The 27,097-nt window shown below is 39.6% G+C and overlaps 1 protein-coding gene across 3 annotated transcripts in view; it reads left to right on the forward strand.

The window, feature by feature from the left end:
- cdk8 (cyclin-dependent kinase 8) overlaps window positions 1-27,097 on the forward strand; it is a 149,125-nt gene that overhangs the window by 105,733 nt on the left and 16,295 nt on the right. For all 3 annotated transcript variants that reach the window (XM_043691988.1, XM_043691989.1, XM_043691990.1), the window contains 3 exons: window positions 10,567-10,624; window positions 20,148-20,279; window positions 25,879-26,022. In XM_043691988.1, coding sequence (XP_043547923.1) covers window positions 10,567-10,624; window positions 20,148-20,279; window positions 25,879-26,022 — 334 coding nt within the window. The remainder of the gene's footprint in view (window positions 1-10,566; window positions 10,625-20,147; window positions 20,280-25,878; window positions 26,023-27,097) is intronic.

The raw sequence follows: 27,097 nt of genomic DNA on the forward strand, positions 1-27,097 counted from the left end.
AGGTTTTTGTTGCAAACGTTTCGTCCCTTGGCTAGGCGACATCATCAGTGCTTAGGGGCCTCCTGCGAAGCGCTTCTTTTGTGTTTCCTCCGGTGTTTATAGTGGTCTGTCCCTGCTGCTTCCGGTTGTCAGTTTCAGCTGTCCTCTTTAGTGGTTGGTATATTGGGTCCAGGTCGATGTGTTTGTTGATGGAGTTTGTGGATGAATGCCATGCCTCTAGGAATTCCCTGGCTGTTCTCTGTCTGGCTTGCCCTATGATAGTAGTGTTGTCCCAGTCGAGTTCATGTTGCTTGTTGTCTGCGTGTGTGTGAATTTGACTGGGACAACACTACTATCATAGGGCAAGCCAGACAGAGAACAGCCAGGGAATTCCTAGAGGCATGGCATTCATCCACAAACTCCATCAACAAACACATCGACCTGGACCCAATATACCAACCACTACAGCGGACAGCTGAAACTGACAACCGGAAGCGGCAGGGACAGACCACTATAAACACCGGAGGAAACATCAAAGAAGCGCTTCGCAGGAGGCTCCCAAGCACTGATGATGTCGCCTAGCCAGGGGACGAAACGTTTGCAACAAAAACTTCCAGCTCGGCGAACAGAACCACAACAACGAGCACCCGAGCTACAAATCTTTGCACAAAGTGTTAAACAAGATAAAAATGTTGGAAATATTTAACATGCTGCATTTCTAGCTTTTTTTGGTTTTTATTTGAGACACAGTGCTGGTAGCATTTGGGATACTAGTTGAAAGACATGACAATGATTATTAGGTTATTGCTTGACTAATCTGTAGGATAAGTCTATTGACTCGGGTATCATTTCTTAGATAGTGGTGAGGCCAACTGGGTTTCTGAGTCTTATCATGAGTCAATCTCTGCATTGTTGCTGAAGTGGATATATCTGATATTTTGCTTTCTGTTCCAGTTTGTGCTGTTTGTTTAACTCAGTAACTTGCTCGGCCATTTCAGAGGGTATACAGAGTGAACCATATATTGGACTAATTAAGTTCTTTGTAGCCCAAACTATGATGAAATGGATGGAGGATATTTTTCCTGACAAGTATTAACAAATCATTGAATAGAATCATAAAATCATACAGCACTGAAGAGGCTTTTTAGTCCATCAAGTCTGCACCTTCAAAATCTACTCTAAATCTACAGTAGTCCCACTTACCAGCACTTGGCCCATAGTCTTGAATGTTATGATATTTCAAGTGCCCCTATCACTACGGGCAATTTAACATGGCCAATTCACCTAACCTGCACATTTTTGGATTGTGGGAGGAAACCGGAGCACCCGGAGGAAACCCACGCAGACATGGGGAGAATTTGCAAACTCCACACAGTCAGTCGCCTGAGGAGGGAACTGAACCCGGGTCTCTGGCGCTGTGAGGCAGCAGTGCTAACCACTGTGCCACTGTGTCGCCCTTCAACTGAGGGGGAACAAGTCTTTCCTATCTACCCTGTCCATGCTCCTCATAAATTTGTACATCTCAATCAGGTCCTCCCCTGGCCTTTTCTGCACTAAAGAAAACAGCCTGCGCTTATCCAGCCTCTCTTGGTAGTTAAATTGCCACATCCTGGTGAATCTCGACTGCATCCCTCCAGTGTGATCACATCCTTCCTCCAGTGTGATCACATCCTTCCTACAGTGTGGCCTAACCAAGGTTTTGTACAGTTCCAGCATAACCTTCCTGCTCTAATAATCTTTATGAAGTCACTTGGTTGTGGCATCTTTCATGATTTGCTTTCAAAAACAAAATATGTTTTTTTTTATTTTTGTAATTCTACAAATTTGACAGTTGGCTCACCTCTTCCTACGATGTGACTAATCCTCAGTTCAAACTAATAGATCACCTTTTCTAATTATTATTCTATTTATTATCGTGACAATGGCCTAAGTACAATCACTGGACTATTAACCCAGAGACCACATATTGTTCTGGGGACCTCGGTTCAATCAAATCAAATCTCATAATGACAAATCACTACACATCCAGTTAAGTAAATATCCAGTTTCCAAAAATTGTATGCACAGCCCTCTACTTTTTGATTCTTTTTTTAAAGAAAACATGGCATTTAACATACACATTTGTACTATTGTTCACAATATGGAATGTGAATGTTTTTTTAAAATTTGGTCACTTTATCAGATGCATCAAACGGGGGAGTGAGGCAGGATTTGAACTCGTAAAAACAATACTGGAAGGTCTTGAACCATAATTAGTGCAGAACCTCCATGACCACTAATCACACCTGTGTCTGCTTTCCTACAATCATATCAAATTCCATTCTACCTGTGCTGGTAGAGATTTAAATAGAAAGAATGCTGAATATCTGAAACAAAATAGAAAATGCTGATGTATCAGCATCTGATAAGATCAGTTAAATTCTTCCATGGAAACTACTCATTGTATTCTTATCTAGAGTTTAGATTTATCAGAAAGACTAAAGCCATGAATATTATCTGAAACACATTTGATCATTATGATCAAATGGACTTCTTATTAGGATATATTGCTGTCACTGCTGTAGTTCCATTAGAATTAGTTTTATTTAGTTGATCAATCAGTTGGATTCCATGGTGTTAGTAAAAGTGGACACTACTGAGATTCTATAATAGCTTTACACATTTTTGTTCTCCATTCAACTTATATTTTCTTCCAAGATTTGTTAAGCTCTGGCTTTTGCCAATCAACTATATATTGAACTCTCAAGCTGCTACCTGCTGCAGTTAGATTTTGGTTTCTGGCCGTCTCATAATACTGAGATTGTCATTGTCAATAGATTTCTGTGGGATTAGTTCTATCAAACCTTGGTTAGATCAAACTTGTGTTATTATCGATAATTGTGTCACCAATGTCAAGAAAATAATATAGAGGCAGTGAAATGGATTCAAAAGTGATTTAATAAAATGATACCAGAATTGGAAGATTATCTAGAAAAGAAGAATATACTTGATTGTCTTTTCTGTCGGGAGTTGAAGGCTGCGGCGTGATCTAGTAAAGTCTTTTAAAATTATAAAAACCAGAGAATTGCGGATGCAGTTAAATCAGAAACAAAAGCAGAAGTTGCTGAAAAAGCTGAGCAGGTCTGACAGCAACTGCGAAGAGAAATCCAAGATAAAGTTTCAGGTCCTGTGACCCTCAGTTCTGCTTTTCTTCCTTTAAAATTGTTAATGGTGAGAATGCTACCGTAGAAAGGAGTTGACACAAATAATATTGTTGAATTTAAGGCAAAGTTACATGAGGCAGAGAGGATTAGAGGTTATACTGATAGATGAGTGAATACAGAGGATTGCTAAATGCAGCATTAATGTTAGCTTGGGCTTAATGGCTTGTTTTTGTGCTATATGTCATGTATCTAATTTGAGAACAGCTAAATGATTGACTGTTCTATGAATTGTAACTTTGTGTTATTTTACTTGAATGCAGAGCTTTCCATCACTTTAAGGATCAGTTTTTTTTTCAATTCCTCTTTATGCTGACATTGCCATCTCTATTCTTCACAAACTTCAGCTAATCCAAAGATTACCACAATCCTCAACATCGCTTAGCTCCACTGGCTCCCTGTGGCTGAGTGAATTGAATTTGTGGACATTGTCTTTGCTTTCTGATCCCTCTATTTTTCTGCTTTTGGTTACAGCATTTTCTTTGCCCCTGTTGCTCTTACATTGAGGACCAAATCAGCCATTAAGCCGCTCGCCTCTAGATTATCTCCTGTGCCAATTTCCCATTTAACCTTTTAATCTTCCTGCCTGAGTTAAGATAGGATATAAGTGCTAATTTTATTGAATAGTGGGGTGGACTTGAGGGTCTAATGAGTTACTGTTGCTGTTATTTCACATGTTCTTAATTTGCTCCAGCAAATTGAGATGTTAAATGAAGCTTGTTTTGAAGTGTTGATCTGCTTTCTTCCACGTGAAGTAAATATTCAGAACTGTAATAATAATTGGATTCTCAGGTCATTTTTGTGTAACTGAGTTTTTCTAAATTACAAAATTCATGATTATACAATCTTGCTTATTTGATCCTGCACCTTATTTGAACACAGTAACTCCTCCAGTAGCTGTGATTCCATCTGGGCAGGGTATACTTTCCTTTTTGTCTCATGTCTGTGTTTTTAACCTGTAGCTGAGCTATGTTTCTGACTACCTTCTTGGTGTCTTGTTATCCTAGTTTCAGAGACAAATTATACTTTTTTCAATTATGTAAAGAATTGTTTGAAATTACCACCTTTTATTAACAATTAACAACTGGATTGGATTCATGAAGGACCGTAAAGAAAGGGAATTCATAGTTTTTAACCCTGTCTGGCCTATGTGATGGCTTTTAACACTCCTTTCAAATGCCCCAGTGCACTCCTTGGTTTTCAAGGTAATTGATCACAACTGCGTCAAGGCAATTTCAACATGGGTAATGATTGCGAGACTCGCTAGCAACATCCCTGTCCCATGATTGCAATGAAGTTCTAAATTGCACTTCGGAGATTTATTAACCATATTGCACTGTTTTTTCTCATACCTATGATCACTTTACTTTCTGAGGAATTTGAGATTGTGAGATGAATACATATTTGCTGCAGATAAGGAAATAAAATTGTGGTTCCCCTAGGACTTTGCAGCAGTCAATTTACTTTCAAGAGAGCAGTTGTTTTCTCCCACTATTCTACGAGAAAATATCCTGTAAATGTTGTGGAATTTTATTTTGTTCATTTATTGCCACTAGTTAGACGAGCATTACACACCCATCTCAAATTGCCAAGAAAGAAGTAGAGTCAGCCACATTGCTGAGAGTCCGGAGTCACGTAGGCCAGACCATCGAGGGACAGGTGTCCTTCTCTCTGAAGAACATTAGTGAATGAGATGGATTTTTACAACCATCAACTGTAGTTTCATGGTGCCATCAGGCTAACGTTTTTCAATTCTACATTTTTATTGATTTGAAATTTTAACATCTACCTTGGTGGGATTCAAACCATGTCCCAGAGCATTAGCCTATGGTTTTGGATTACTCGTCTAGTGATACTACCATTATGCTATCACCACCCCCCCATTTCTCGATGAATGAAGAAATAATTATTGACCTCTTATTTAAATTTGATTTTTACTAGCAGAAACCAATACTTTTCTGATGTAGCTCAATTTGAGGTTATGCTCTGGCCTTACTGCTGTCTTTAAAAAGAAGAGCCATTCCTTATAATTTGTTTCGAACTTGCCACCTCTCCATTTCCTTTAGCAAAACTAAAGAGCAATTAAATAGTCCGATGTTGGGGATCAGTCTCGTGTCACTTTGCGCCACCTACTTGGCGATTTGTCTGCTATCTAGGTAATTAGAATTAGATACAGAACTTAAGATGCAATCTGATTGCTGTACATTTAATTGAGAGTTACTCTGGTCTTTGCTGTCATGATTAACAATTAACAATATTCCTCTGGTTGCTTTGATTGCTGCCACAAGTAGCTGTTAAATGCATAATGTTTGTACTTAGCTGTGTTAAGTTTTATGTTTCACTTTTCTGCCCATCTTTATACTTTTTGTCAAACTGCCTTGAAACTTGTGCTTCATTGACTTGATTTTATTCACTGTTTCCCTCCCAATTTGGTCTCATTTTTGAACTTGACCAATTTGCATTGAATTTCTGTCTTTCAGTCATCGAGATAAACTGGAGCCAATTGGAATCCCAGCATTCTTCATTACTTTCTCTGCACTTTCTGCCACTTCCTTATCTCCAGATGTTCACTTTTTTTTTCTATATTTTCAAGTTTTGCTTTGAAATCTCATTTTCAATCTTATGTCGCATATTTTCTTGGTAGTCTTGTCAAAGGCTTTCTGAAATTTCAAAGACCAAGTTTCAGCTTGGTTTAGTTATTAGTACTCTTGTCACTGAGTCAGAGGTTAGTTGGATGAATTCCTGCTAGAAGAGACTTATTTCAACACCAATTTCCTGCATTATATCGGGCTGCGTTATAATGTTTTTGGAAATCTATTGATCTCTGTCTTGAACATGTTGAATGATTGAGCTTTCACAGCTCTGAGGCAGAGAATTCCAAAGATTGGCCACCAAGTGAAGAAATTATTCTTCAGTTCAGTCATAAGTAGCTTGCTCCTTATTCTTAAACTCCCCAGTTCTGCACCAGGTTAACCTCCCACCCGCTACACCAGGGGAAACATTCTTGCTATATCTACCCTGTAGATCCCTATACAAATTTTGTATGTTTGAATGAGATTATGCCCCTCATTCTTCTAAACTTCCAAGGATTTAGGCCCAAAAATTCAGTCTGTCCTCATGGAACGATCTCTCCATTCTAGAAATTAGTTTGTTGAATCTTCTTTGCATTCCCTCGAAGGTGATGTCTTTCTGTAGATAAGGAGAGCAAAACTGCAGTACTCCAGTGGACTTCTCAACAAGGCTGTATATAGTATCAATGCATACTCAAGCATACAATCTGAGCCAACGATTTCATGTAGCATGGAACGATGCTGCATTATAAATAGTACTTTACTTCAATGAGAAAGAATTACGTCCACTTTGCCAATACAGACCTAATCCATTTGGAAGCTTCAATGTCATGAGATGAGGAGAAGGGACTTCTACCAGTATTCTGAACAGCAATGATAGCTCAGCCAGCAGTGCTAAAAAGAGGTTATCTAGTTAATTGTGGCATTTGTTGTTTCTGGACCTTTGTGCACATTACGTTACTTTCATTTTTATGACAGTAACAACCATATTTTTAAAAATAATAGAAAGCTGTGTGTCGTCCTAAGACAATAAGACAGTATAGTTACTATAGACTATCTTACATGCCACTACCTGGAGTTAAACCCATCAAATTTTTTGTTTGTCAGGCAAGAGAGAGATTTTCTGAAATCCTTTGGATGCTTTGATCAAACACAAAAACAGAAATTGCTGGAAAAACTCAGTAAGTCTGGCATCATCTGTGGAGAGAAATCAGATTTAATGTTTCAGGTTGAGTGACCCTTCTGAAGTGGTATTGGGTATTGCATGTAAGAGAAAATAACCTCTAATATTCCTCTGCTGATTTGATTCCCTTAGTTTCAACTGTTGAAGTAAGACAGATTTCATTTCTATGATTTTTGCCATGGTTGAGAGCCTCTTGGTTGTGGTATGGCCGTGGCAGTAGTCAAAAAGTGTAACGTTTCCTCCCAAACACAGCAGTGATAGTTTTGTGGGGGGTGGGGTGAAGTTCATGCATTGCGTAGATAGTAGAGGCAGACAGCCATTTAACTCATTGGTACCCATTTGGATCTGGAGAAGGGAAGGTGCCCATTTGAGGAGGTACGGTTACCTTGAAAATTATTCAAAGGAGGCACAAGTATGCATAAATTGTACATTAATACATTACAGTTAAGTACTTTGGTATTTCAATCAGATTTGACAAAATCAACTGATGTAACAGCTGCATCTGAGTTTTAAAGATCAACAGGACTAATCAAAGGGAGATGCCATGCCCTAAGACACGGGAGCAGATGAAGGTCATGCAACCTGTATAATTTTTTTTGTCAATCGTTGAGGTTATGGCTGATCTAACAATGCTCAACCTTCTTTTCTGCTTTTTCCCCATAACCTTTGATTCCCTTATTGATTTAAAAACCTGTCTATCTGAGTCTTGAATATGCCACCTTCTAAAGCCCTGTGTGGTAAAGAATTCCATAGATGCTTTTGAAGCTTTTAAAAATCCAGTTTACATCTTTGAAAAAATATGACAAGAGTTTATTGTTAAAGAAAATATTTGCTTGCTATTTCACACTCTGATTATATAAACTCATGATCTTCCATTACTAAGTAAGTGCTGCGTGATTGATTTCACAACCGTCCACTATCACAGATATGTGTCTGACAATTCAGGGTTTGATTGACAGATGCAAGTGGGGGGCCACCTTGTGGAGCATTGGTAATATCCCTACCACTGGACCTGAAGGCTCATGTTCAAGTCCCACCTGCTCCAGAGGTGTGTAATAACATCTCTGAACAGGATAAAATTAACAAAAGAGAGACAATTAAAAGTGTGTGGAGCTCTTGTGGCACAGTGGTAGCATCCCTACCTGTGAACCAGGTGACCTCTTTTCAGGTTATATCTGCTTCAGAAGTGTATTATAACATACCTGAACAGATTGATCTATAAATATCAATGACTGCAAGCGATTATAGACTGTGGGGCTATGGATCCCAATTCTGTTGATATAAGAGGTTGTGCATTTAAATGAAATATTTAGTGTTCTCAGGCTCTGTTTAATTAAAGGGACGTAAATGAGTATTTTTATGAATGAGTTTTTCACTGTAATGAAATTTGCAATCCATACTTAAAACTTTATGCCATCTCTTTGAGTCTTGAGGTCTGCTGATTGTGGATACTAGGTAAGTTGACATGGTAGATATAAAGCTGAAAATGTGTTGCTGGAAAAGCGCAGCAGGTCAGGCAGCATCCAGGGAACAGGAGAATCGACGTTTCGGGCATAAGCCCTTCTTTAGGAATGAGGAAAGTTTGTCCAGCAGGCTAAGATAAAAGGTAGGGACGAGGGACTTGGGGGAGGGAGGTGGTAGATATAAAGGCAATGGAAAAAGAATGGGTCATCGTGAACTGGCACTAATTTGGCATGTAAAGCAAATAAGTAACTCAGGTAAGTAATTCAACTTCCTGGACACTTTCTTTCCTCAGTCGGATTTGTTGAGCCAGGAATGTGGCTGTGCTCCCAATCCTTGAGTTAAATTCAGATTACCTAATGTGAAAAATGCATTAACTTTTGAATATTTATTTCTCTTTTTATTTCTGTAATAGTGTCCAGTTCATGTCATGGCAATAATCTTCACTTAATACAGTTTATTATTTATTTATGATGGTTTAATTTTCATCTTTGCAGCTGAATTTTGAGTATGTTGAGTGTAGTTGTTTTAATTTTGGTTCTATTCTTACGTTTGAGGAGAATGATACTTGAACTTAATTTACTGTTTGTTTTTTAAATTGTAACCATGCTTTCAACTGATTATGTTGCATGTCCAGATATTTGTAAGTTCTATGCTTGCACTTTTACCTGAATGAAAGTGATTATTTTCGAATAATTAAAGCACTTTTGACTTGCCTTTTAAATTTGAAATTTCAAGTTATGAGTAAAAATTGGTCTTTTATTATTTTGTTTCTGGGGTGTGGGTGTACTATAGCAGATGGACTACAATGGTTCAAGGCAGCTCACCACCTCTGTGGGACAACTAGGGATCAGCAATAAATGCTGGCCCAGCATGCATTACCTATATCCAATGAATGATTTCAGCTTTAAATGTGGGTATTGCTGGCTAGGTAAATATTTATTGCCTTTCCATAATTGATTTAGAGAAGGTGGTGGTAAGCTGATGTCCTGAATCATTCAAGTCTTAAGAGGTGTAGGGACACCCACAGTGCTGTTAGGAAAGGTGTTTCACATTTTTGACCCAGCATCAGTGAAGGAACTGTGATATAATCGCAAGTCAGGATGATGTGAGACTTGGAGGGAAATTTGCAGGTGGTGATGTTCTCATGTAATCCTCCTTGGTGGTAGAGCTCACCGGTTTGAAAGGTGCTGTTGAAGGAGGCTTGACAAGTTACTGCGATGCATCCTGTAAATAGTACATACTGCTGCAACTGTATGTTGATGAATCATGAATTGTGTTGGAGATAATGTGATTGTCACTGTAAGTCCTCTTTTGTGACCTAACAATGGAAGGATTGAAACAAAGGAGAAGTACATGGTGGATGGTGAGTCTGGAGAAGGGTATGTTGATAATCTAGGACATGTCTGTATAAAAAAGGAGGAGGGATTGGGTGTTTTGAAAAGCAGCGAGACAGACAGGTCCTCAGGACCTGATGGGATCTATCCCAGAATGCTGAATGAGGCAAGGGAGGAAATTGCTGGGCCCTTGTACGAAATCTTTCTAGCCTCTTCAGTCTTCTAAGAACTCCACTGTGACTAGAGAATAGCCAATGTTTTTCCTTTGTTTCCGAAGGACAATGTGCATAATCCAGGAAATTATAGGCCGGTGAGTGAGTAGTTAGGAAATTATTGAAGAAGATTCTCAGGGATAGAATAAATTCACATTTGGGAAAAGATGATTATTAGTGATAGGCAGCGTGGCGTTGTGCAGGGAAGATTGTTTCTCACAAACTTGGAGGTGGAACTGATTTGGAGCTAGCTCATGTGAACAGCATTCTTTGTCTGTGACTTTGGTATTGTCTGTTGTCTGGCTCCAGGAACATCTTGGAACTTTGTAACACTGAATGGCTGTTCTGGGAGCAGATTTTCTGCTTGGGATGGTCATAGGTGAAGGAAAGGTGGAACTCAAATAGCAGTTTGTGTCATTTCCCAAAATCACTCTTTGCCTAAATACTCAAAAACAGTCCACTTCTAGTGATAGCAATGTTGTAATTATATGCCTTTTATAATTTGTATTTATGAAATGATTTATATTTTTAATATGACTTTGTTGATCTTGCTTTGAGGAGCATGAATTATTTCAAAGTAATCCGGAAATTAATCCTAAATGATCTTTGTTTTTATTGTTCTAGAAACCTGCAAACATTTTAGTCATGGGTGAAGGACCAGAACGAGGGAGAGTCAAAATTGGTATAGTATGCTGTAATTTTATTTTGTACAAATACTGGACTGATTATGGAAGCTAGTCTGGAAGTTTGTATTATAGTCTAAAAACACAAATAGATGTTCTGAATGTTGTAGTCAAAAAAGACTTTAGTTAGAAAATTGCAGGATATTTTAATTTTTTTTTTGTTGCTTAATTCGCTTCCTGTGTAAAGAACTGCCATTGTGTGTCTAGACAAGGATCAGCCAAAATCAGCTGCTCTTTATAGGTAGCTCCATGGGAAAATCCAATGCATTTGCATTCTTTCCTGTCCCGGACGTCAATTAAGTGGCATCTAAGTTATGGAACTTCCTGACTTTGATTAACGGTCACATCCAGAATGCTGATTGGTAAGGTTTGATTGGAGCTAATGACTGTTGCTGGCTTGGATGATCACTGCTGAGTGGGAATATCTAAATTGCTAAGTCTTTAAGGCAGAGTGAAATTTACATCTTCGTACAATGAGTTCTAACCACATATTTCAATGTGCATCCATCTATCAGATACTTGCTCTTTGAAACCAAAAAATGGACCGATTAGATAAAGTCAAGGCACATAATATTTCAGAGTTGTTGTTTGACCAAGAGTGCAATGGTTCTAGCTGTAGGATTTCACCCCTAGGATGAAATGAGTTTCATTCACAAGACTAACCTCTTGCTAGAGATTAATTGATTTTAAAAAAAGGGCGACACGGTGGCACAGTGGTTAGCACAGCTGCCTCACAGCACCAGAGACCCGGGTTCAATTCCCACCTCAGGCAACTGTCTGTGGAGTTTGCACATTTTCCCTCCAGGTACTCCGGTTTCCTCCCACAGTCCAAAAATGTGCAGGTTAGGTGAATTGGCCATGCTAAATTGCCCGCAGTGTTAGGTGAAGGGGTAAATGAACGGAAATGGGTCTAGATGGGTTGCTCTTCAGAAGGTTGGTGTGGACTTGTTGTGCCGAAGGGCCTGTTTCCACACTGTAAGTAATCTAATCTTAAAAAAAAACTTGACACATTATTGTGCTTAACCCAACAGAGGTGAGTTCTTTCACTCTTGCTTTCTGAACTCAAGCTCAATGTGTGCAGTCAAATGGAAGCTTGAGAAATTTGGTGATAGTGTTAAAATCCAGAGAGCATGAAAGAGAGAAACATCTTCAAAAAGAAGAATAAAGCATGATTTAAATCCACATTGCAATATGCTTGACAAATCCGAAATTATGAATGGAATTAGACTATACAACAAGTGTCAGTAAACTATGAAGTGGTGTCTTGACAAAATGAGTTGATTTCATAAAGTTTATGAAATACCGTATTCAACTTTGATCACCACAACCCAAAAATGAAGTGTTATATGCTGGAGTAAAAAAGGGCAACTAAGATGATTAATTGCAGGTTAAAAAGGGGAGGAGAACTACGCCAGAACATTAAGAAACTGAAGTCTGCATCTTGTCAAAAGACAACTCCATAAGAAATGTAAATGATCCATGATTAAGTTACTACAGCACAGTAGAAAAGAAATGCATTTAAATTGGCAAAAGGTAATTTTAAACCATACAACATGGAATCCCAAAGGAAAGATGGAGACTATTTCATTCACATTTCTGCATCAATTGTTTGAAATAATGATCCATAGTCCTGCTTTTTTACCCAGAGAGTGAAAAAGAAAAAATTTGGATATCAGTAATTCTTTATCAGAGCTAGCCATATACATTTCCTTGATGATACGAAGGAGGCAAGCAGTATTCCTCATTCGATATTCTACTGCATGATGAGTAAGAAGTCAGACAGATTTGGGGAAGAATGGAAATACCCTATGATCCAGTGATTCAAGATTGGATTGAGGATGCAAAGCTGGTTATGGTATCCAGGGACCTCTGTCAGTGGTATTTGTGAGGAACATCTGTATAGGAAAGCCCATTTAAAAACAGTGGGTGATCTTTGAGGAACTGACAAGGGTACAAACAAGCTAAAGGAGAAGCCCCAATTTCCATATCCCTGGAGTTGGTGAAGTTGTTAAATCATGGATGTAGGTTTGCTCGCTGAGCTGGAAGATTTGGTTTCAGACGTTTCATCACCATACTAGGTAACATCATCAGTGAGCTTCCGGATGAAGCACTAGGATGGTATGGCCTGCTTTTTATTTGTGTTTAGGTTTCCTTGGGTTGGCAATGTAATTTCCTATGGTGATGTCATTTCCTTTTTTTTCTTTGGGGGGTGGTAAATGGGATCCAAGTCAATGTGTTGTTCCAGTTGCAATGCCATGCTTCTAGGAATTCTTGTGCTTGTCTCTGTTTGGCTTGTCCTAGGATGGATGTGTTGACCCAGTCAAAGTGGTGTCCTTCCACATCTGTTGTAAAGATACTAGTGAGAGTGGTTCATGTCTTTTTGTGGCTAGTAGACTTTCATGTATCGTGGTGGCTAGTTTTCTGTCTGTTTGTCCAATGTAGTATTTGTTACAGTTCTTGCAAGGTATTTTGTAAATTACATTATTTTGCTTGTCTGTATAGGGTCCTTCAAGTTCATTAGCTGCTGTTTTAGTGTGTTGGTGGGTTTGTGGGCTACCATGATGCCAAGAGATCTGAGTAGTCAGGCAGTCATTTCTGATATGTCTTTGTAGGGGAGAGTGGCTAGGGTTTCTGGACGTGTTTTGTTTGCTTGTTTGAGTTTGTTGCTGTGAAATCGGCGGACTGTGTTCATTGGGTACCCATTCTTTTGAATACATGGTATAGGTGATTTTCCTCTGCTTTGCGTAGTTCCTCTGTGCTGTAGTGTGTGGTGGCTCGTTGAAATAACATTCTAATGCAGCTTCATTTGTGGATATTGGGATGATTGTTTCTGTAGTTCAGTATTTGGTCAGTTTGTATTGTTTTCCTATAAACGCTGGTTTGAAGTTCCCCATTGGTTGTTCGGTCTACTGCGACATCTAAGAATGGCAGTTTGTTGTTGTTTTCCTGCTCTTTAGTGAATTTTATGCTAGTAAGGGTATTATTGGTAGTCTTGAAGGTTTCCTCTAATTTGTTTCGTTTAGTGATGACAAAGGTGTCATCCACTTAGTGGACCCAAATTTTTGCTTGGATGGTTGGCAGAGCTGTTTATTCAAGTCTCTGCATTACTGCCTCTGCTCAGAACCCTGATAATGGAGATCTCATAGGTGTTCTGTTGGTTTGTCTGAAGGTTTTGTTGTGGGTGAAGTGGGTAGTAAGGCATAGGTCCACTAGCTTGATGATATTGTCCTTGCTGATGAAGTTGGTGGTGTTTGGTGTAAGTATCTTTGGTTTTTTCTAATAGCGTAGTCAGTGTTACCTTGGCCAGGTTGATGTTGATGGATGTGAACAGGGCTGTTACGTCAAAGGAGACTATTATTTCATCCCCTTCTATCTTGTTGTCTTTGGTTTTCAGGAATTCTGGAGTGGATGGAGTGGCATGAGTCTTCTACTAAGTGTTTTAGTCTTTGGTGTAGCTCTTTGGCCAATATGGAAGTTGGTGTTCTAGGTAGCAACACTATGGGTTTGAGGGGGGCTCCTGGTTTGTGAATTTTGGTTAATCCTTAGAAGAGTGGTGTGTTGGATCCGTTGGTTTCATTTTTTGGAAATCGGTCTTATTTCTCCAGATTTCTGAAGTTTATTTGAGTGGGGCTGTGATTCGGTTCTCTAGTTGTGGGGTCGGGTCTATCGCCACTTGTTGGTAAATGTTAGTATCTGCAAGCACTGCGTTCGCTTTCTCAATGTAGTCTCTTTGATTTAAAATGACTGTCAAGTGTCCTTTGTATACAGGTAGTCCTTCCAGTGTTTTCCTTTTTTGTGTATTGAGTGTGTTTTCTTCTTTTTTCCTGCTTAATGTTGGTTTGACTGCCTGATGGTTTGCTGGTTTTTTTCTGAGAGTTGTCTTTCAGTGGTATTTCTAATGCTGCTAAGAAGTCTTTCTTCTCCGCATCCTGGAAGTTGAAATTTAATCCTCTTACTAAGACGGCTTTTTGAGTGACTGTTCAAGGCCGGTCAGATAATTTTTTTAATCCGTGCTTCTGCGTTGTCTGTGGTGTTATTTTGTGTAGGTTTGTCTAGTTTTTTCCTGCAGGTCTAGTTTTTTTTCATTTTCTGTGTTTGTTGCTGTCTAATGTCTATGGCTTGTTGTATTGTGTCTGTTCATTCATGGTCTGTTGCATTGGTGAGTAAAGGTTTTTAGCATGAAATTTCCTGGCTGTATTTACGGAGTCTGTTGTAGGCATCATTAATCATTTCTCTAAGCATTCTGCAGCCGTTCCGCTCTGCTATTCCTTTGGCTCATGGGGTGTTAAGGGGAGGTTTGTATTTAGGTAGTACCTGTTTCCTTCGGCATTCGTGCAGGAAGTACAGCTGTTCGCGAACACATTGACTTGGGTCCCATTTACCACCTTCTGAAAAAAAGAACAGAAAATGACATCACCACCAGAAATGACATCACTAATCCAAGGAAACCTAAACACACAACTAGAAAGTGGGCCATGTCACCAATGCTTCATCTGGAGGCTCACTGATGATGTTACCTAGTATGGTGGCGAAACGTCTGAAACCAAACCTTCCAGCTCAGCAAGTAAACCTACATCCAGAAACTCAGTGTGAGCTCCAAACCTTCTTAAAACTTGTTCAATCATGTCATCTTGCTGGATCCCTCCTTCAAATTGATCAGGGGCAGCTGTTGAAGCACTGCCAATCAAGAACTAGTGAAGAATGGGAATGTACAGATGGAGTTGGGATGCTTAATTTTGACACGCCTTAATCGTTTACACTTGATAATATCATACAGATCATAGGTAAAGATTGTACTACTAAAAACAGGAAAGAGGCAACCATCAGGGAGTTGACAATCAGCATAAACCGATGTAAACTTCAGGCTGATGAGGCAGGCAGAAAAGATTGTTGCATAGCAAGCATGGATCCAGTCTTGCTGTTCTATCTCCATGGTAAACATCATGCTCATCCTGTCCAAGCGGTGTCAAACAGATGCTAGAATTATGCGCTCTCAATAAGCACTGCCAACAATGCTATCAGCAGAGACCTCATCCTGGGCAGTGGCTTTCCCTTCTCACGAGATGTTAGGCTAATTGGGCCTCCCACTGAAAGCCAGGTCAGAACAGTGATTCCCCATGAAGGAGCTCAGTCTTATAGAACATAGAACATTACAGCGCAGTACAGGCCCTTAGGCCCTCGATGTTGCGCTGACCTGTAAAAATTATCTGATGCCCATCTAACCTACACCGTTCCATTATTATCCATATGTATGTCCAACAGCCATTTAAACGCCCTTAACATCGGTGAGTCTGCTACTGTTGCAGGCAGGCCATTCCATGCCTATACTAATCTGAGTGAAGAAACTACCTCTAATAGCTGCCCTCATGTAGAGCAATAGGGACTTGCCCTACAGTGAGCTTCAAATTTGGCAAGGTTGTAGTCTCTTATCTAACTCTAATGTGCAAAGGTGTCAACTGTTATCAGTTTTTCCATGAGCATCTCACTGAGGAGTGCGAGCTGATTAATATCTCTTTCCCTGACAGAATCTCTGTTTCGTAGGGATTGGATATTCTCTATCCTGACTTCAATGAGCACTGCCTGTCTGTCCTCAGTCACACTTTTCATAGCTTTGGTTTTCTGTGGTTTGTGACCCAAATGTTGATTCAAATGTATTGAGAGATAAATGGCTGTCCTTGGAAAACATGTATGATGACTGCTATGAGCAGCACGTAGAAGTCAGCAAATGGGGCACCTAAATCTCTAGCATTGCTTCACGCACACTGTATATTGTTCTGTATAGGACCCTGGAATTGTTCGAGTAGCAAGGTCTTTTACCTGCAGGCACTGCCACTGTTTTTGAAGCCTCCTACCAGCTATCTCCAAATAGTCAACGCAAGGCCTTGCTAAGTTGTCCTGTTTAGCAGAATTCCTACTTTGTCTAACTCCAGAAGGTGTTAGGCAGGGGTGTTGTAAAGTCCAAACTGCACTTTTGAATTTGTAAAGCTCCGCTATACCTGTTTAGAATGCTATCTTTTAAATATTTTGTTCAGATCATCAAAGGAAAAAAAGGTGGGAGAGAGAAAGCAGGAAATTATAGACCAGTTAGTCTGACCTCAGTGGTGGGAAAGATGCTGGAGTCTATTATAAAGGATGAAATTACGACACATCTGGATAGTAGTAACAGGATAGGTCAGAGTCAGCATGGATTTATGAAGGGGAAATCATGCTTGACTAATCTTCTGGAATTGTTTGAGGATGTAACTCTGAAGATGGACGAGGGAGATCCAGTGGATGTAGTGTACCTGGACTTTCAGAAAGCTTTAGATAAAGTCCCACATAGGAGGTTAGTGATCAAAATTAGGGCGCATGGTATTGGCGGCAAAGTACTAACTTGGATTGAAAGTTGGTTGGCTGATAGGAAACAAAGAGTAGTGATAAACGGCTCCATTTCGGAATGGCAGGCAGTGACCAATGGGGTACCGCAGGGATCAGTACTGGGACCGCAGCTTTTTACAATTTAGGTTGACTATTCACCTAACCTGTCCAGGTCACCCTGTAATCTCCTAACATCCTCAAGATTAAGGATGATCAGCCATGATCATATTGAATGGTGGTGCAGGCTCGAAGGGCAGAATGGCCTATTCCTACACCTATTGTCTATTAAAAAGAGTAGGATACCCATACAAATTTCTAATTTCAGCACAAAGATGTTTTCCTCCAACCAAGAATACACACAGTTGTTCATAAACCTGCAAGTATTATGGATAATTGAATGACTGGAGGAGACATCACTCACTGTGTCTGAAAGATGGATGTTTGGAGGGAACCCAAAAGCAGTAGCTTGTTTCTTCGCTCACCAACCTACAGGACAACTTGCAGTAAAGATGATGATGATGACATTGGGTATTGTGACCAGATAGGCCACAGGATTATAACTAAAGATGATCATCTAGTAAAGATTACTTACTGATATATCCCACACCATGACTGGGAGGAAGTTTGGGATGAACTGCAAAAGTTCCCAGACTGAGGAATCATCAAGAATGCATACTGCATAGTCCTCATAACAAAGAAAGATGGAAAACTGAGTATCGATTACTGGGCATTCAGCGCAAAGTGTAATGAAGATGCTTACCCTTGAACTGGGACTGAGAAAGCACTGCATGTTCTCAAAGACATAAAGTAGTTTTGCAATCTCGATTTTGACCATGGTTATGACTGGCTCCCCTTCACTGAACAAGATATTTAAAAGATATCATTCTGAACAGGTATAGGGGAGTTTTACAAATGCAAAAGTGCAGTTTGGACTTTATAACACTCCTGTCACTGTTATGCTTTTGATAAATAAAGCTTAATTTCCAGTCCATCCTTGTGCATCTGGATGACGCACACATCCTTAGCTTCAATTTCAAGGAGACTCATGCAAGATTTGATATTGTGTTAACCAGTTTGTCTCTGTTTAACTTGAAAGTCAAACCAGATAAGTGCCAACTTTTCTTGACAATTGTATTATTGGACATTGCGTTACCAAGAAGGCATCACTCCTGATGAGGTAATCTGAACAATAGAGGAATTGCACTGGCCTAAGGCAGGAGAGACGCATAGGTTCTTTGGTCCTGCTGGCTACTAAAGGAGGAAACATCCTGCCTATATCCACCAACTGAAACAAGAAGGGCCATTGATCACATTACTCCTGGAGACCTAAATGACCTTGACCCTAATGTGGGTTATCCACCATAGAATCTTAAAGGGTACCAGTTTAGGTAAGATGCTGAGAAAGTCTTCTCAAGAAAATGCTAGATATCACCCTAAATCTTTGCCTTTTTCCTAGCTAGTTGATTCAAGAAGAGAATGCTGCCACTCATATGGATTCTAACATTCTAGCCATCCTAGTGCAATTGAATCTGCTCATCACTCAGCAGTTCAGCAAGTGGACGTTCTGTGCATTGTGTAGTTGCCTCGACAGCAAGTTTCAAGCAAGGAAGTGTGTGACAGAGCCTGTAGACATAGGTAGTGAAAATATGTAAGGACAATTGAAGCTATCAGTTTGGCCACCGCTAACATACTTTGTGCAGTTCTGGTTGCCATATAGGAAAGATGTGATTGCACAAGAGAATGTTCAGAGGCAATTCACCAGGATGTTGCCTGTGGTGGAGCAGTTTAGCTATGGAAAACGGTTGGATAGGCTTGAGTTGTTTTCTTTAGAGCAGAGAAAACTGAAATTAGGGGATCTGATTGAGGTGTATAAAATTGAGGGGCATGGATGGCTGGACTAGGAAGCAGCTGTTCCCTTCAGTTGAAGAGTTAATAAAAAGGAGGCACACTGGGTGAAGGGCAAGACATTCAAAGGGGTTTTGAGGAAAGATTTTCTTCCACCTAGAGTGTGGTGAGAATCTGTAACATACTTCTTGGGAGGGCAGTCGAGGTGGGAATTCTCACAACATTTAAGTATACAGATGGGCTCTTGAAATGTCATAACGTTTAAAGCTATGGGGCAAATCCTAGAAAGTGGGATTAGTAGAAATAGATTGGTGCAGTCTCAATGGATTGAAAAGTCTCTTCTGCACTGTGTGTCACTGATACTGCAACTACCTCTGAATTGACCTTCATTTTCATTGATGTTCATAGTTACTGGATGCCAGTGGCAATTCCTGTTCCATTTTCTTTGGGTCGCTGTGTGTTCAAATCCCTTGTTACATCTGCTACAAATGACCCTGACTCTCTCCAGCTATAAATTTACAAATAAACACACATCGTTGACTTGCTGGGCTTGTAAAACTGTTTATATACTCGTAAGCAATATATTTAAAAATAGTTAAGCAACCATGCTTCCTTGGAATGTTCTTAGAATGTATAATGAATATCTCATTTTCCATATAGAGCACCTGTGTGATAAGACTAAATATTTCTCAGAATTATGCTGCCTGTTTTTATGGCTATCTCAATCTGTACTCCTGCTCTGAATCCATACCTGACCAGCTGTTTTCATATGTTTCCTTTCCAATTACTTGTTGTTCTACCTGTTTCTATATATTTGTAATTCCTCATTTTATCGTCCAAACTATTTTTGCTGGCTGGTTCTTTGTATTTGAACTGGAAGACTCCCTTCAGTCTATTTCCTTTCTTTCTGATTGAGTAATTTCTGACTGCAAAGCAAAAACATAAAACAATTAGGGTGGAGCCCAACAAGTGAGATGAACAAAAAGAAAAGGAACTGTAAGCAAATATGTCATTGCTGTACTGTCAGGTAAATGTTTGTAGGCTTTTACCTTCAATTTGTGAATCTCTGAGGAAACAGGATTTTGAGAACAGGGAAAGAGAAATATTGAGGCAATTGCCTTTGCATTGTTGTCTATATTGCTCTTGGACAATAACTGACAGAATTCTGGTATGGAGCAACTTTGCTGGAGTCCTGTATTCTGGTGTAATTGGAGAGACTAATGGAAAGGCTAAGGCTAAGGAGGGAACACCATTAAATAAATAAGTTTTGTTACACCTTTGCTCAATCTAACTGTTTAACATTGTATACTTTTCACACAGCGGATATGGGTTTTGCTCGATTGTTTAATTCACCTCTGAAGCCTTTAGCAGACTTGGATCCAGTAGTAGTAACATTCTGGTATCGAGCACCAGAGTTGCTACTTGGGGCAAGACATTATACCAAAGCCATAGGTAAGAACTAAACTGAAGAATGTTAACATTAAACAGTATTTTCCTTGCTTAGAAAATAAGCAAATAAATATGTATTGCATTAGGAATCCAGTTTTAAGATTTTTTCATGCGAAGTATTATATACTGGAAAATTAGGATACACAATTTGGAATGAAAATTTATGCAAAGACATACATGCACAAATTTCAAATGCAATAAATATGAACAGTCAATTGTTGTTTGTTGTTAAATTAAATTCAGGTAACAAACCTTTCTCTCAAGATGATCATTCATTGGCGAAGTGAAAACTCAAGTTTTTTAAGTTGTGCTTTAAAACGTCATTGTCAATGATTATAAAACTTAAATTTTTCAAAATGTAACTCTTTCACTACCATTTGTAAGGAATGCACACTAAACTTTAGTAAATATAAGAATCTACTGAAGGGGATCAAAGTTAAAAGAAAGTAAAGTTGTTGGTTGTTTGACATGCAGTCATAGAGATGTGTACAGCATGGAAACAGACCCTTCGGTCCATAGAGATCAGATATCCCAACCTAATGTAGTCCCATTTGCCAGCACCTCCTATTCATGTATCCATTCAGATGCCTTTTAAATGTTGCACTTGTATCAGCTTCCACCACTTTCACTGGCAACTCATTCCATACACACACCATCCTCTGTGTGGAAAAGGTTACCCCTTAGGTCCTGTTTATATCTTTCCCCTCTCACCCTAAATCTCTGCCGTCTAGTTGTGGACTCTGCCACACCAGGGAAAATACCTTGTCTATTTATCCTATCCATATCCCTCATGATTTTATAAACTTCAATAAGGTCACTCCTCAGCCTTTGACGCTCCAAGGAAAACAGTCCCAGCCTATTCAGCCTTTCCCTATAGCTCAAATCCTCTAAGCCTGGCCAACATCCTTGTAAATCTTTTCTGAACCCTTTCAAGTTTCACAACATCTTTCCCATAGGAAGGAGACCAGAATTGCACGCAATATTCAAAACCTAACCAATGTCCTGTTCAGTCGCAACATGACCTCCCATCTCCTGTACTCAATACTCTGACCAATAAAGGAAAGCATACCTATCCTATCTACCTGAAACTCTAGAAATAAAGAAGAACAAAGAAAATTTACAGCCTAGGAATAGGCCCTTCGGCCCTCCAAGCCTGAGCCGATCCAAATGTACTGTCTAAACCTGTTGGTCAATTCCTAAGTATCTGTATCCCTCTCCTCCCCACCTACTCATGCACCTGTCCAGACGCATCTTAAATGAATCTACCGTGCCTGCCTCTTCCACCTCTGCTGGCAATGCGTTAGAAACGCCCACCACCCTTTCAAGAAGCGATAAACCTGCACTCCAAGGTCTCTTTCTTCAGCAACACTCCCTAGGACCATTAAGTGTGTAACTTCTGCTAAGACTTGCTTTCCCAAAATGCAACACCTCGCATTTACCTAAATTAAACTCATCTCCCACACCTCAGCCCATTGGCCCATCTGATCAAGATCCTGTTGTAATCTAAGGTAATCTTCGCTGTTCACTACACCTCCAATTTTGGTGTCATCTGCAAACTTACTAACTATATCTCTGATGTTCATATCCAAATCATTTATATAAATGGCGAAAACTGGTGGACCCAGCACTGATCCTTGTGGCACTCCACTGGTCGCAGTCCTCCCATCTGAAAAACAATCCTTCATCACCACACACTGTTTTGTATCCAAATGGCTAGTTCTCCCTGTATTCCATGAGATCGAATCTTGCTAACCAGTCTCCCATGGGGAACCTTGTCGAACGCCTTACTGAAGTCCGTGTAGAGCATGTCCACCACTCTGCCCTCATCAATTCTCTTTTTTTACTTTTTCAAAAAACTCAATCAAGTTCGTGAGACATGATTTCCCACGCACAAAGACATGTTGACTATCCCTATTCAGTCTTTGTCTTTCCAAATATGTCTAAATCCTGTCCCTCAGGATTCCCTCCGACAACTTGCCCACATCAGGCTCACCGGTCTATAGTTCCCTGGCATTTCTTTACCAACTTTCTTAAATAATGATACCACATTAGCCAACCTCCAGTCTTCTGGCACCTCACCTATGACTATCAATAATGCAAATATCTCAACAAGGGGCCTAGCAATCACTTCCCTAGCTTCCCACAGAGTTCTAGGGTACACATGATCAGGTCCTGGGGATTTATCCATCTTTTTGGGTTTATAATATGAACATTTTTCAAGATGTCACTATTTATTTCCCCACATTCTATATCTTCCATGTCCTTTTTCACAGTAAACACTGATGCAAAATACTCATTTAGTATCTCCCCTGATCTCTTGCGACTCCACACTAGGCTGCCTTGCTGATCTTTGAGGGACCGTATTCGCTTCCCAGTTACCCTTTTGACCTTAATGTATTTGTAAAAACCCTTTGGATTCTCCTTAACCCAATTTGCCAAAGCTATCTCATGTCCCGTTTTTGCCCTCCTGATTTCCCTCTTAAGTATACTCCTACTGCCTTTATACTCTTCTAAGGATTCACTCGATCTCTCCTGTCTATACCTGACATATGCTTCCTTCTTTTTCTTAACCAAACCCGCAATTTCTCTCATCACCCGGCATTCCCTACACCTACCAGCTTTACCTTTCACCCTAACAGGGATATACTGTCTTTGTACTCTTGTTATCTCATTTTTGAAGGCTTCCCATTTTCCAGCTGTGCCTTAACCTGCGAACATTTGCACCCAATCAACTTTTGAAAGTTCTTGCCTAATACCGTCAAAATTGGCCTTTCTCCAATTTAGAACTGCAACTTTTAGAGCCAGTCTATTCTTTTCCATCACTATTTTAAAACTAATAGAATTATGGTCGCTTAACCCAAAGATTTTCCCCACTGACACCTCACTCACCTGCCCTGCCTTATTTCTCAAGAGTAGGTCATGTTTTGCACCTTCTCTAGTAGGTACATCCACATACTGAATCAGAAAATGTTCTTCTGCACACTTAACAAATTCCTCTCCATCTAAACTCTTAACACTATGGCAGCCCCAGTCTATATTTGGACATTTAAAATCCCCTACCATAACTACCCTATTATTACAGGTAACTGAAATCTTCTTACAAATGTGATTAGATTAGATTCCCTACAGTGTGGAAACAGGACCTTTGGCCCAACCAGTCCACACCGACCTTCTGAAGAGTAACCCACCCTCTGACTAATGCAACTAACACTATGGTCAATTTACCATGGTCAATTTACCATGGTCAATTCACCTGACCTGCACAAACTTGGACTGTGGGAGGAAACTGGAGCACCTGGAGGAAACCCACGCAGACACTGGGAGAATGTGCAAACTCTGCAGAGACATAATTTGTTTCTCAATTTCCTGCTGGCTATTAGGCGGTCCATAATGCAATCCCAATAAGGTGATCGTCCCTTTCTTATTTCTCAGTTCCGTCCAAATAATTTCCATGTATGTATTACTGGGAATGTCCTCCCTAAGCACAGCTGTAATGCTATTCCTTATTAAAAATGGCACTCCTCCTCCTCTCTTGCCTCCCTTTCTATCCTTCCTCGAGCATACGTATCCTGGATCATTTAACTGTCCATTCCGGAGCAACATTTCTGTATTTGCTATGATATGCCAGTCCCATGTTCCTAACCATGCCCTGAATTCGTCTGCCTTCCCTTTTACGCCTCTTGCATTTAGATAAATGCAGTTTAATTCATCAATCCTACTTTGTTCTCTGTTTTGTTTCTGCCTAGTCTCAGGTTGATCTCTTTAGTCACCATCTCCCTGAGTCCCACCCCACTCTTTACTCGTTTAAATCCTCCCAAGCAGCTCTAGCAAATCTCCCTGCTAGTACATTAATCCCCTTTTAACTCAGGTGAATCCATCCTTCTTGTCAACATCACTTCTACCCCAGAAGAGATTCCAATTATTCAAAAATGTGAATCCTTTTCCCATACACCAGTTCCTCAGCCATGTATTCATATGCTCTATCCTCCTATTCCTGCCCTCACTAGCTCGCAATCCTGATATTGCTACCCTCGAGGACCTCTTTTAATCCCTGCCTACCTTTCTATATTCTTCCTTCAGAATCTCATCCTTTTCCCTTCCTATGTCATTGGTACCAATGTGTACAATGACTCTCTGCTGGTCCCTCTCCCCTTTGAGAACATTCTGCATTCTCTAAGACATCCTTGATCCTGGCACCAGGGAGGCAACACATCATTCTGATTTTTTGCTGCTGGCCACAGAAACGTCTGTTCCCTTGACTAGAGAATCCCCTAACACAATTGATCACTTGGAACCTGATAATACCCCTCATTACATTAGAGCCAGTCTTCATACCAGAAACTTGGCTGTTCCTGCTACATTCCCCTGAAAGTCCATCACCCCCCTAACATTTTCCAAAACCGCATACTTGTTTGAAATGGAGATAGCCACAGAAGACTCCTGCACTACCTGCCTTACCTCTCTTAGCTTTCCTGGAGTTAACCCATCTACCTGACTGTATCTGCAGTTTTTCTCCCTTCCTGTAACTGCCATCCATCACATCCTCTAGCGCTTGTAAGTTCCTCATTGCCTCTAACTATCTCTCCAACCGATCCATTTGATTTGACAGGATTCGTAATCAACAACATTTATTGCAGATATAATCCTCAGTAACCTTAAACTCTACTGAATCTCCCACATCTGACAAAAAGAGCATATCACTCTATTAAAAACCATTTTGCTCCTTCCAATCTATAGACCCAGATAATAGCTACAAAACACTGCTCCAGGCTAACTTAATACTTATGGCTTATATTTTTAACATTTAATCAAGAGACAGATCCCACTAAAAACATACAATCAAGAAAGAATCCACTCTACTCAATATTGTAGGTTTACAGCAAGGCTATACTTAAAGCTATTTACATATCTGTTTCTGTGTTGTAACCTCTCCCAAATAGGTTCCTCTGAGATCAGTTGTGAATTTCACTGTTTAAGTTTTCCGAGACACACTCCGATGTCCAGCAATACTTGAATTCAAACAGCAAAGGCAGTAACTGCGCATATTCGCTGCTGTGTCAGTTAGCAGTGTAGGTTTTTTTATTTCTCTTCCTTACAGACCATATGCTTGCTGCCTTTGTCTGTCTTTCTCCCTGTTAAAAGTTCAAACAATGCAACAGTATATACAACAGTAATTGCTGCTCCTGGAGTTCGAGGAAATCGCCTCCAACACCTAAAATACCTCAAATAAGAAGCAGCCTATTACAGCCAGAAATTGTTCCCCTTCTTCCGTCTTGGATTACCCAAAATTGTTCATGCATGGCTTATAAATCTGAATTTTGTAAAGAGAATTTGTTTTTACATTAATAATCCTCAGTTTTAATAATGTAATTACTGTAACTGAGAGTGGTACTGCTTTGAAATGCAAAACAACTTATTTATTTTATAATGTAACTTATTTATTAGAAATCTGTGAAATTCAGTTGTGTTAGGTGAAAATCAAGGTGATGTCTCTAAATTTCATTGGAAGTGTTTTCTGTTCTTCAGAAGCTGAAAAGCTCCAGTTTGGCATCCTTATTTTGTCCATTCGATTTACTCATTTTGGCGTTTTCAATTTCAATAGATATTTGGGCTATTGGCTGCATATTTGCTGAGCTGCTAACATCTGAGCCTATTTTTCATTGTCGTCAAGAAGATATCAAGACTAGTAATCCTTATCACCATGACCAACTCGATAGAATATTCAATGTGATGGGATTTCCAGCAGGTGAGTTGGAATCTTGGCTGAACTGATCTTATATAAATTTAATTTGTTTTCGTTTAGTTTCTTTATTTCTGCATGTCAACCTGGAGCAATCCCCCATGTGGCAATTATGCTCATTTATAGAATAGTTGGATATTTAGTATTTTATGTATTGGATACAGCAAAATATTAACAGCAAATTTGAAAAATAGCAGCTTTGCTTTATATTAAATCCTTGAATGCAGACTATAGACTACTTTTGTAGGCAAAACCCAGCAGCAATAAGTGTATTAATTCTGTACTGTTCATGGTTTTTCCATTTTCTAAACTCAGTCACCATTACTTTCTGTTCCCTGTCACTCAGTCAATTTTGTATCCAGGTTACAACTATGCATTTTATCTCTTGTCCTATAACTTTCTTCTTATATCTCGTGTATGGCACTATATTGAACACTTTTTACAAATCAGTATACATCACATCACCAGTCTTTCACTCATCTGTAGCTTCTTCACAAAACGACAGTAAGTTAGTTAAACATAATTTTCCCTGAACAAATCCATGCTGGTCTTCTGAATCAATCCACTTTTCCACGTGCTTGTTAATTCTATTTCCACCTTTCAGTGAACAAAGGGATCTTGGAGCGTAGATGCAGCAATGACGAGAATGACAAGCTCCATAAGTCAGTGAGGCAATATTAAAAGCAAACCAAGCAATAGACTTTATTTCTACAGGGCTGGAATTGAAGACTAGGCAAGTTATACCCAACATAATAAATCTTGGTTAGATCACTCTTTAGATGACTGTGTACACTCCTAGTTAGAAAGGATAGGTTTTCTCTGGAGATGTCAGTGCCAGTGTCTGGTGGTGTAATCTAATAGAACTCTTTGATAAATGGGAACAGAGAAAATGCTTCCTTTTCTGGGCAAGAGCATAACAAAATATTGTCTATGAGAGATCATGAGTAAGAAATCCAATTGAGAATTCAGGATAACTTTCTTTACTCGAGTGGTAAAATGTGAAACTCTATCACAAGGCTTGGTTGTTGCAAATACTAGAAATGCATTTAAGGACAACAGACAAGGGAGAAAGGAATATATG

The sequence above is a fragment of the Chiloscyllium plagiosum genome, chromosome 6 (genome assembly GCF_004010195.1).
Source record: "Chiloscyllium plagiosum isolate BGI_BamShark_2017 chromosome 6, ASM401019v2, whole genome shotgun sequence".
Classification (NCBI taxonomy): domain Eukaryota; kingdom Metazoa; phylum Chordata; class Chondrichthyes; order Orectolobiformes; family Hemiscylliidae; genus Chiloscyllium; species Chiloscyllium plagiosum.